Source organism: Penaeus chinensis, chromosome 38 (genome assembly GCF_019202785.1).
Source record: "Penaeus chinensis breed Huanghai No. 1 chromosome 38, ASM1920278v2, whole genome shotgun sequence".
In the NCBI taxonomy this organism is placed as follows: domain Eukaryota; kingdom Metazoa; phylum Arthropoda; class Malacostraca; order Decapoda; family Penaeidae; genus Penaeus; species Penaeus chinensis.
The window spans coordinates 360750-373249 of record NC_061856.1 but is presented as its reverse complement, the minus strand read 5'-3'; the positions used below and the strand labels follow the sequence as shown (position 1 = coordinate 373249).

The 12500-nt window shown below is 37.6% G+C and overlaps 3 protein-coding genes across 3 annotated transcripts in view; all 3 read left to right on the top strand.

The window, feature by feature from the left end:
- Positions 1-3032, top strand: part of LOC125045795 — a 6581-nt gene extending 3549 nt beyond the window's left edge. Inside the window, exon 2 of the mRNA XM_047643281.1 lies at positions 1-3032. This exon is cut by the window's left edge and continues 1284 nt beyond it. Within this exon, the coding sequence (XP_047499237.1) occupies positions 1-3032 (3032 nt within the window).
- The window catches only part of LOC125046048 (neuropeptide Y receptor type 6-like), a 210344-nt gene that overhangs the window by 103976 nt on the left and 93868 nt on the right, over positions 1-12500 (top strand). The window lies entirely within an intron of this gene.
- Positions 3882-8353, top strand: LOC125045794. Its single transcript, XM_047643280.1, has one exon. It carries the CDS (start codon positions 3882-3884, stop codon positions 8175-8177), a length of 4296 nt encoding a protein of 1431 aa, XP_047499236.1. The 3' UTR covers positions 8178-8353.

Below are 12500 nucleotides of genomic sequence, written 5' to 3'. Positions count from 1 at the left end.
CATGTAATCAGAATCATCATCCACTTTTGCATCAAGACAGAATAGAAAGCAGTTCTCACAATGCAGTAATGGAGAAGAGAGGCAAAGCTTTGTTGAATATTAGTACGGTGCATAGTAAAAATCTGCCCATCACTATATTGTGGGATCCGGGTTCAGATACTTCTTTAATTACTCATAGGATGGCCAAGAAGTTAGGATTGAGTGGAAAGGATGTAAATTTATCTCTGGTCAAGGTAGGCAACACGATTGAATATCAATCAAGTAAAACATACTGTGTACCATTAACTGATAAGAATGGTAAAGTTTGGAATGTGGATGCTGTCGGTATGAATGAAATATCTTCCAAAATCAAAAGGATTGATTTATCCAGATTACCTGAACTTTTTGTAAGAATCTCGAACGTAGAGGTGGATCTCCCATATGGGGAAATTGATATGCTCATCGGTACAGATTGTTGTGAAATACTGCCAAGGGTTGTTGAAGACAATAAGGGCATTCAGTTACTGGAAAATCAATTTGGGTTCAGCATTCGAGGTAGACATGACAAGATTACCAATGGATCTAACACCAGCAATCATATACTTGTGAGAACTCATAAACTGTCTAGTCTCGTAGATTTGAAGGAAAGTAACATAGAGTCAACAGATAGCTTAAAGACTAAATTGGATAAATTCTTTGCCATGGAGGAAATGGGAACAAAATGTAAGCCACAGTGTATAAAGTGTGTGTGTCGAGGATGTCCTGAACCTAATTGCATAAATTTAAAAGAAGAAAGAGAACTAGCATTGATTGAGGAAGGATTGTTATATAATGAGGAGCAGAAATGCTGGCTAGCAAAGTATCCATGGCTAAGGGATCCAAGGCATTTGAAAGACAATATTAAAGTAGCTAATGCTAGATTAAAAACTACAGAGAAAAGATTGAAGAAACTGGGCAATGAATATGCCATGAAGTATCAGAGAGAGATAGAAGATATGATTCATAGGGGAGTGGCGAGGAAATTAACTAAGGAAGAGATACGAGAATATAAGGGGCCAGATATCCTGAACAGCTTACTGGGAGTTTTATTTAGGTTTAGACAGAATAATATAGCTATAGCAGGCAACATAGCTAAAATGTACCATACTGTCAAGCTCAGCACAGTGGATGAACATACACACAGATTTGTATGGAGGGATTTGGATGACAAGAAACCACCTGATCAGTATGCTCTTACCACAGTAACGTTTGGAGATAAGCCTAGTGGTACCATAGCTACGCTAGCATTGAGACACACTGTAGAGAAATTTGGCAAGGAATATCCAGATGTGCAAGATATGATTATTAATAATACTTATGTTGATGACATACTATATTCCACTGATACCGTTGAGAATGCATTCAAGTTAATACAGGATGCGGAGAAGATATTGTCTCAGGGAAGTTTCAGAGTTAAACATTGGATTGTCAGTGGGCATTATGAAAGCTGCAAGGTCAATGTGATAAAATCTGACCATGAGAAGATCTTAGGATTGAAATGGAACCCGTTGGAGGATCATTTTTTCTTTACGGTAAAACTTATTTTTTCTTCAAGAATAAGAAAGGTCAGAAGTGGTCCAAATTTAAATTCAGATGAAATTGATGATAAATTTCCAGAACATTTAACACGCAGAATGCTATTGAGTCAAATTGCATCCATATATGATCCATTAGGGTTTGCTGTACCAGTATTGCTCAAAGCTAAAATTTTGATGAGACTCGTGATTTCCAAAGGTGAATCGAAAGATGGCGGAATCAAGTGGGATGATACACTTGATGTTTCCACGGTTAAGGAATGTAAGATGTTTTTTAAGGAATTGTATGAGTTAGAGAGATTGACTTTTAGAAGATCCTTGATACCATCCAATGTAGTTGGTACACCAAGTTTAATAATATTTTCGGATGGTAGCATGCAAGCATACGGAGCTTGTGCATATGTGAGGTGGCAAATTGGTGAAGATGAATTTGAGTCACATCTGATAGCAGCTAGAAATAAGATTGCACCAATAAAGCAAATGTCAATTCCTAGGTTAGAACTATGTGCAGCTCTTATGGCTGCTAGATTAAGAGAATCTATATTAAAGGAGTTTACATGGAAGTTTGAGGGAATTTACCACATAGTTAACTCATCAATTGTAAGATCACAAATTCAAAAGGATGAGTTAACTGACAGAATTGGTATTATCATGACGGTTAATAATGCAAGTCATGAGAATGGTGATATACAATTAATTGATGTTAATAGGTATAGTGACTATTACAAATTGTTGAGAGTTACATGTAGGGTAATGAATGTATTCAAATACAAGTCTTTCAAAGGTATTCTAAGAAGCCCCACAGTTCAAGGGATTACAGATGCAGAAATATTATGGGTCAAAGAAGTGCAAAAGAGCATGACTGATTGGGAAACAAGGTTCAAAAGATTGGGACCATCAATTGAAAGGGGAGTTATAGTAGTAGGACAACGAATTTCTAAGTGGTTGAAAGACAATTGGAATCAAGAAAATTTCATGTTAATACCGAATAAACATCCTGTTACTAGATTGTACATATCCTGTCTACATAAAGTGGATCATGCAGGTATAGAGACTACATTGTGTAAGATACAGAGGAAATTTTGGATTCTGGGAGCTAGAAAATTAATAAGAACCATAAAAAATAAATGTGTAACATGTAGAAAATTAAGTAAGAAAGTGGAAGATCAATGCATGGGCCAAGTGAGGGCAGAAAGGATGAAACCTGCTCCACCATTATATCATACAGCAGTAGATTTGTTTGGGCCCTTGACAATAAGAGATGTTGTTCTAGTGCAAGATAGTAATATTGTAAGGAGAACATGGAAGCTGGCTCAAGTAATTAGGACTGACCCAGGACGAAATGGAATAGTTCGTGAAGTTAATTTAAGATATAAAATAATAAAGGATGGCAAAGGGCATGATGATGAGGCGAATAAGATCATGTGTAGATCAGTACATAGATTAGTGATGCTGTTGCCTATAGAAGAACAAGTTTAAGCATATGTAACTTGTCCAATGTAATCTAGTCCACGGTAGTCATTGTGAAGGGGGGGGAGTGTATCATTAGCATGATAGGTATATGAAAATAGGAATATTTACGTTTATTTGAGATTACGGGTGAGATGTTTGTTGCGCATCTCGAGTATTTTTTGTTTACCCATGAGCCCACGTATGACGTTGCTGTGGCGGTGGACGACTCGTGTGTGAACCCACTTCGCAGGGAATTTGTGTTGGCGACCTTTTATAGAAGTGGCAGTTATTGGGCACAAGTCTTTACACTCATGAAGGTATGTTTAAGGATGTTGAAGGGTTCAAATAAATTCAGAGGGGATGATACTCATTAATATTGAAAATACACGGAGCATGAGTTTGTTGTGTTGGCGTCGGCCATAATGTGGAGTGTTTACTTTCATATGATTTCAGCCAGTGTTTATCCAATGCTGTGGATATGGGTTTGTGCCGTAACTGAGACGTGATGGCAACTACTGGGAATCATGGACTGTGATAGTGTGGTCATTGAAGTGAGTTCAATGAAAATATACAATGTATGATTTATTTTGTGATATTGTTGCAGATTATTTAGTTACGTCGCACGAATTGTGTAGGCATTCCTTGTATTATTTAATATTGTGATATAAGCAGTTCATTTGTTTATTCGGATTGGATTGTTACTTTAGTATTAATTGATGTATGTATATTTTCTCTTTTTTTTCGCAAATAGAATATTTATTTTTGTTATCCCTATTACCTGAATATCACAATTCAGGTTGAAACTTTGCTCCAATAAAAGACTGTTGCAGCTGATGGCTTTTCCTTGATATCCCAGTACATTTCAACTTCAGCGCCATGGGTGTGCAAGAGGACCTCAACGCCCTCAAGAAACAGAGGGGAATTGCTAAAGGAAAGTTCACCAGGAAGGTAACACTATGTAAAGAAGGAATAGACAGAGGTGATGATCTATTAGTGTTGAAGACTAACTATGAGGAAGTAATAGAAGCATTTAAGTGTTTAGAGTGTAAGAATGATGAACTGATACAATTTATATCTGATAATGAGGATAAATTAGAAAATAAAAACCTGGAAGAAGAGGCTGAACAATATATTTTAGATAGTGAAAGATTAAAGAATGAACTGTGTGCTAAGATATTCATGACAAAGAGTGATGAGAAGGCAACAGACAAACCAAAGGTTAAGGTAAAGAGATTTGAACCTCCCAAGTTTGAAGGTAATTTAAGAGAATATCCTACATTTAAAGAGGATTATAAGAACTTGGTTCATAGTGAATATGGTACTGATCCATATGCACTCAAAATGTGTTTAGGTGGGGAGGCACTCCAGACAGTAAAGGGCTCGGAAGGTAATTACAATGAAATGTTTAAGCGGTTGGATGACAAATTTGGTAACCCAAGGAAAATTGTAGACTTGGTGATAAGTGATCTCAAATCTCTGAGGAAGATATCAGATGGTGATACTAAAGGGTTTATTAAAATGGTTGATCAGGTTGAACAATGTTGGTTAGATTTAAAAAGGGTAAATCTATCTGATGAACTCAACACAGCTAATGTTGTTAGCCATATTGAGAAAATTCTGCCTTCACTACAAAAAAGAGAATGGGTAATTAAAGCAAGTGATATCTCGGTCACTGGTGAATTGTTTTCTGAGCTGTTGGGTTTCTTGCAGAAAGAAAGGAAGGTTTTAGAGTACATGAATTCAAATGTAAGAACTAGTACTAGTGATTGTAGAGCAACAGTACATCATGTTGAAAATGTGGTCGAAAACAATTCGGAGTCAGAGTTGGTTAAGCTGATGAGAAAATTGAATGAAGAACAACAGAGCAAGAATAGAGAATTTGAGTCATGCATTGTAAAGTTGAATGAAATGATAAAGGGTATTAAATACAAGGAGAACAATATAAGTATAGGTTGTTTATTACACAATTCAGAGAGTCATGATATAACAAATTGTTTCAAGTTCAAGGACTGTAATAGCAAAGAAAGATTTGATGTGATTAAGAGGAATGGTATATGTTTTAGGTGTTTAAAGGGATATCATTCAGCACGTGGGTGTAATGTAGGCAAATTGTGTGATGTAGTCATTGAAGGCCAAGGATCATGTAATCAGAATCATCATCCACTTTTGCATCAAGACAGAATAGAAAGCAGTTCTCACAATGCAGTAATGGAGAAGAGAGGCAAAGCTTTGTTGAATATTAGTACGGTGCATAGTAAAAATCTGCCCATCACTATATTGTGGGATCCGGGTTCAGATACTTCTTTAATTACTCATAGGATGGCCAAGAAGTTAGGATTGAGTGGAAAGGATGTAAATTTATCTCTGGTCAAGGTAGGCAACACGATTGAATATCAATCAAGTAAAACATACTGTGTACCATTAACTGATAAGAATGGTAAAGTTTGGAATGTGGATGCTGTCGGTATGAATGAAATATCTTCCAAAATCAAAAGGATTGATTTATCCAGATTACCTGAACTTTTTGTAAGAATCTCGAACGTAGAGGTGGATCTCCCATATGGGGAAATTGATATGCTCATCGGTACAGATTGTTGTGAAATACTGCCAAGGGTTGTTGAAGACAATAAGGGCATTCAGTTACTGGAAAATCAATTTGGGTTCAGCATTCGAGGTAGACATGACAAGATTACCAATGGATCTAACACCAGCAATCATATACTTGTGAGAACTCATAAACTGTCTAGTCTCGTAGATTTGAAGGAAAGTAACATAGAGTCAACAGATAGCTTAAAGACTAAATTGGATAAATTCTTTGCCATGGAGGAAATGGGAACAAAATGTAAGCCACAGTGTATAAAGTGTGTGTGTCGAGGATGTCCTGAACCTAATTGCATAAATTTAAAAGAAGAAAGAGAACTAGCATTGATTGAGGAAGGATTGTTATATAATGAGGAGCAGAAATGCTGGCTAGCAAAGTATCCATGGCTAAGGGATCCAAGGCATTTGAAAGACAATATTAAAGTAGCTAATGCTAGATTAAAAACTACAGAGAAAAGATTGAAGAAACTGGGCAATGAATATGCCATGAAGTATCAGAGAGAGATAGAAGATATGATTCATAGGGGAGTGGCGAGGAAATTAACTAAGGAAGAGATACGAGAATATAAGGGGCCAGATATCCTGAACAGCTTACTGGGAGTTTTATTTAGGTTTAGACAGAATAATATAGCTATAGCAGGCAACATAGCTAAAATGTACCATACTGTCAAGCTCAGCACAGTGGATGAACATACACACAGATTTGTATGGAGGGATTTGGATGACAAGAAACCACCTGATCAGTATGCTCTTACCACAGTAACGTTTGGAGATAAGCCTAGTGGTACCATAGCTACGCTAGCATTGAGACACACTGTAGAGAAATTTGGCAAGGAATATCCAGATGTGCAAGATATGATTATTAATAATACTTATGTTGATGACATACTATATTCCACTGATACCGTTGAGAATGCATTCAAGTTAATACAGGATGCGGAGAAGATATTGTCTCAGGGAAGTTTCAGAGTTAAACATTGGATTGTCAGTGGGCATTATGAAAGCTGCAAGGTCAATGTGATAAAATCTGACCATGAGAAGATCTTAGGATTGAAATGGAACCCGTTGGAGGATCATTTTTTCTTTACGGTAAAACTTATTTTTTCTTCAAGAATAAGAAAGGTCAGAAGTGGTCCAAATTTAAATTCAGATGAAATTGATGATAAATTTCCAGAACATTTAACACGCAGAATGCTATTGAGTCAAATTGCATCCATATATGATCCATTAGGGTTTGCTGTACCAGTATTGCTCAAAGCTAAAATTTTGATGAGACTCGTGATTTCCAAAGGTGAATCGAAAGATGGCGGAATCAAGTGGGATGATACACTTGATGTTTCCACGGTTAAGGAATGTAAGATGTTTTTTAAGGAATTGTATGAGTTAGAGAGATTGACTTTTAGAAGATCCTTGATACCATCCAATGTAGTTGGTACACCAAGTTTAATAATATTTTCGGATGGTAGCATGCAAGCATACGGAGCTTGTGCATATGTGAGGTGGCAAATTGGTGAAGATGAATTTGAGTCACATCTGATAGCAGCTAGAAATAAGATTGCACCAATAAAGCAAATGTCAATTCCTAGGTTAGAACTATGTGCAGCTCTTATGGCTGCTAGATTAAGAGAATCTATATTAAAGGAGTTTACATGGAAGTTTGAGGGAATTTACCACATAGTTAACTCATCAATTGTAAGATCACAAATTCAAAAGGATGAGTTAACTGACAGAATTGGTATTATCATGACGGTTAATAATGCAAGTCATGAGAATGGTGATATACAATTAATTGATGTTAATAGGTATAGTGACTATTACAAATTGTTGAGAGTTACATGTAGGGTAATGAATGTATTCAAATACAAGTCTTTCAAAGGTATTCTAAGAAGCCCCACAGTTCAAGGGATTACAGATGCAGAAATATTATGGGTCAAAGAAGTGCAAAAGAGCATGACTGATTGGGAAACAAGGTTCAAAAGATTGGGACCATCAATTGAAAGGGGAGTTATAGTAGTAGGACAACGAATTTCTAAGTGGTTGAAAGACAATTGGAATCAAGAAAATTTCATGTTAATACCGAATAAACATCCTGTTACTAGATTGTACATATCCTGTCTACATAAAGTGGATCATGCAGGTATAGAGACTACATTGTGTAAGATACAGAGGAAATTTTGGATTCTGGGAGCTAGAAAATTAATAAGAACCATAAAAAATAAATGTGTAACATGTAGAAAATTAAGTAAGAAAGTGGAAGATCAATGCATGGGCCAAGTGAGGGCAGAAAGGATGAAACCTGCTCCACCATTATATCATACAGCAGTAGATTTGTTTGGGCCCTTGACAATAAGAGATGTTGTTCTAGTGCAAGATAGTAATATTGTAAGGAGAACATGGAAGCTGGCTCAAGTAATTAGGACTGACCCAGGACGAAATGGAATAGTTCGTGAAGTTAATTTAAGATATAAAATAATAAAGGATGGCAAAGGGCATGATGATGAGGCGAATAAGATCATGTGTAGATCAGTACATAGATTAGTGATGCTGTTGCCTATAGAAGAACAAGTTTAAGCATATGTAACTTGTCCAATGTAATCTAGTCCACGGTAGTCATTGTGAAGGGGGGGGAGTGTATCATTAGCATGATAGGTATATGAAAATAGGAATATTTACGTTTATTTGAGATTACGGGTGAGATGTTTGTTGCGCATCTCGAGTATTTTTTGTTTACCCATGAGCCCACGTATGACGTTGCTGTGGCGGTGGACGACTCGTGTGTGAACCCACTTCGCAGGGAATTTGTGTTGGCGACCTTTTATAGAAGTGGCAGTTATTGGGCACAAGTCTTTACACTCATGAAGGTATGTTTAAGGATGTTGAAGGGTTCAAATAAATTCAGAGGGGATGATACTCATTAATATTGAAAATACACGGAGCATGAGTTTGTTGTGTTGGCGTCGGCCATAATGTGGAGTGTTTACTTTCATATGATTTCAGCCAGTGTTTATCCAATGCTGTGGATATGGGTTTGTGCCGTAACTGAGACGTGATGGCAACTACTGGGAATCATGGACTGTGATAGTGTGGCCATTGAAGTGAGTTCAATGAAAATATACAATGTATGATTTATTTTGTGATATTGTTGCAGATTATTTAGTTACGTCGCACGAATTGTGTAGGCATTCCTTGTATTATTTGATATTGTGATATAAGCAGTTCATTTGTTTATTCGGATTGGATTGTTACTTTAGTATTAATTGATGTATGTATATTTTCTCTTTTTTTTCGCAAATAGAATATTTATTTTTGTTATCCCTATTACCTGAATATCACATTTCAGGTTGAAACTTTGCTCCAATAAAAGACTGTTGCAGCTGATGGCTTTTCCTTGATATCCCAGTACAATATATAAAATTTATATATATGTACATATATATGTTTATTTACATATGCATATATATATACTATTTTAATATATATGTATACACACACATACATATATATATATATATATATATATATATATATATATATATATATATATATATATATGAAATTTATATATATGTACATATACATGTATATTTACATATACATATATATATACTATTTAAATATATATGTATACACACATATATATATATATATATATATATATATATATATATATACATATATATATACACACATATATATATATATATATATATATATATATATACATATATATATATATATATATATATACACACACAGTCCTCTCCCAATACATTTTTCAGTGTATATGGGGGAGACAAGTCCCTTCCTCTTTGGTCTGAGAATGTTGCACATCTTTCCATTACATGTGCGACCGTTAATGGCTCTCGGCATTCCTCACAGCATGCTTCACATTTTGCCATCATCGGCCCATGAGTTAGTCTTGTGTGTCCGATTCTCAGCCTTGTTATTACAACTTCTACTTGTCGGTTGGGATGGATATTTGTCACCGAAATGCCAAGGTCATCTCTAATCTCTCGCAGTTTATTTCTAGAGGTATGCCTCCATTGTTCCCTCCATTTATCACGAAGACAACTCCTGATGCTGGGTTTTAAGTCAGTGTGTGGGAGAAGATAACGAGCATCACAGGGCTGAGTGGCAGCTGCCTTTGCCTTCTGATCAGCTCGCTCATTCCCACTAATACCAACATGTGCTGGCACCCAACATCATCAGTGCAAGCCAATTTTGAATCTCCCTCACCACTGGATGTGATGAGTCCAATCTCTTGATTGCTTGCAGGGCACTATGAGAGTCTCAATATATTACAACGGAATGGTTTCTAAGATCTCTAGTCATCTTGACTGCTGCAAGGATGGCATGTAACTCTGCAGTGAAAATCGAGGCTGATCGAGAAAGACTGCCAGATGCAGTCTTCCTTCTGCTCACTGCTGCAAAGCCCACACTATTTTCAGATTTCGAACCATCTGTATATATTGCATATGATCCTTGGTACTTAGAAGTGTGTTGAAGAAATATCTCTCTGACTTCTGCTTCGGATCTGTCCCCTTTCCCGATTCCGACCAAATCCAGCTCGACTTGATTAGTCCAAGGGGGGACTTGGGAAGTTCTAACAGCCAGAACCTTTGTGAAATTTAAATTAAGATCTTCCACAAGATTCGTCATTCTCCTACCATACGATCGGCTATCCTCAAGTGGGTTGAAAACCAATCTGGATGTAGGAGATCCCAGAATCCTTTGTAGTCTCGAGTAGTAAATCAGGTTCATGTAATCCCGATGTAATGAAAGAGTTGGTTCTCCACTCTCAGCATACAGGGACTCCACAGGTGAAGACCTGCAGATGAATAAGCCTCACATCCATAATCAAGTTTACTACGAATAAGTGCTCGGTAAAGCCGCAGCAACGTTGTGCGGTCTGCAACCTAAGATAGGTGTGAAAGAACCTGTAAAATACTAAACGCTTTTGTAACTTTCACCTTTAACTATTTAATGTGAGGCACCCATGTAAGCCTTGAGTCAAAAATTAGACCCAAGTCCTTTACCTCTTGGACAAAATGCAGTGGGTTTGCTCCTAAATAGCGGAAAGGATGGAACTTTCCTCGTTTGTGGAAATGCATAGCCATGGTCTTGCTTGGAGAAATTTTGAACCCATGATATGTTGCCCATTGCACAACCTGATTTATTGCAGTCTGCATGTATCTTTGCACATCCTGTAAGCTTCCTCCTGAGCAGTATAGTGTAAAGTCATCTACATAAAGACTACATGAGACAGCACTTGGAACGACCTTTACTATGTCATTAATAGCAATGGCAAACAGGGTCACACTTAAGACACTCCCTTGTGGGACCCCTTCCAGCTGATCTTCCAGGTTAGATAAGCTGTTTCCCACTCTCACTCTAAATTTTCTTTTAGCAAGGAAGCTTTGTATGTCATACAGTGCCATGAGTATGCCATGCTTCCAAGTAGTATCATAAGCCTTTGTAAGGTCAAAGGATACTGCTAACATATGACGTCGCTGTGTGAAGGAATTCTGTATTGCAGTTTCCATCCTTACAAGTGCATCTGTGGTCGATCTCAGTTTTCTATACCCATATTGATATGGGGTCAGCACGTTTTCCTTTTCTAGCAGCCATGTCAACCTGAAGTTTACCATTTTCTCCATCAACTTGCAGATGCAGCTGGTGAGAGAAATTGGTCTATAATTCCCTGGTATAGAAGCATCCTTGCCAGGTTTATGGACAGGAATGATTATATCTTCTTTCCATGTGGATGGCACTGTGCCCTCCCTATAGATCCTATTGAAAAGATCCAACAGGAACGTTTGGGAACTCCCCAGTAAGTGAGATATCATTTGGTATGGAATATCGTCACTTCCTGGGGCAGTCTTACGGCAGAGCTGCAAAGCAGACTCCATCTCCTTGCGCAAAAATGGCAAGTTGTATGGAAGTTCTGCTGCAGTGCTATTGAAGAACGACACTGGTTGTCGTTCCTGTTCAGTCCGAAGAGTGGAGAATCGGGCAGTAAGCTCTAGAGGAGATTTCTGCCATGGATTTTACCAGCTCATTTGAAACATCTGTTTTGTCTGTCAGTATTATAATATGTATTTTCAGAGCAAGTATTGATATGGATGGGCTCTTTCCAGCAATCTTACACACCTTGTCCCATACCCATGCTATGGGGGTCCCAGAGTTAATTAAAGAGACATACTGCTTCTACGATGGCATTCATCAGACCACCATGGTACTAGGGGTCGACGGTACTGCCCGCTACTTCTGGGAGTTGATGCTTCTGCTCCAAGGTGAATTCGTGATGGGAAGTGATTAACAGCATCTTGAACACACTGGAAATCATTCACAGATCCTTGCAATACTGCAGTTGATCTAAAAAGATTCCAATCTGCATGTTCACCTACTCCAAAAACTCTTCCATGACCTGCCAAGTGAAATTCAACTGTGAATCAGGTAAACCAATTGACAGGCCAATATTGGAGAATGTCCCAGTTTGAATTTGGAAATGTGTGGGTGCGTCACTATTCAGTAAAACTGCATCTACTCTTGAGAACAAGGAGTCCAAGGCCCTTCCTCGAGAGTTGCACAAAGTGTCTCCCTAGAGGTGATGCCGACCATTGAAGTCTCCCAAGAGTAGAAGTGAATGAGGCAACTGCCCAAGTAAATCTTCCAAATCATCTATGTTGAGATTATGTGGAGGGAGGTAGATGGATGCAACAGTGTAAGGTCGTGTCAAGCCTATTCTCACAGCCTTCACCTGCAGTGTCGTTTCACACTCTTGGTTGTCCATTTTCCATAAAACGGCAAGTGTTGACTCCATGCCTATAACCCTGGCATATGGCTTTACCTTGAGGTGGTAACATGCCAATTTAACCGATTCAGGTAGGACTA

Excerpts from the sequence above, each read along its gene's own strand:
- LOC125045794 (XM_047643280.1), top strand. The coding sequence starts at position 3,882 with ATGGGTGTGCAAGAGGACCTCAACGCCCTCAAGAAACAGAGGGGAATT.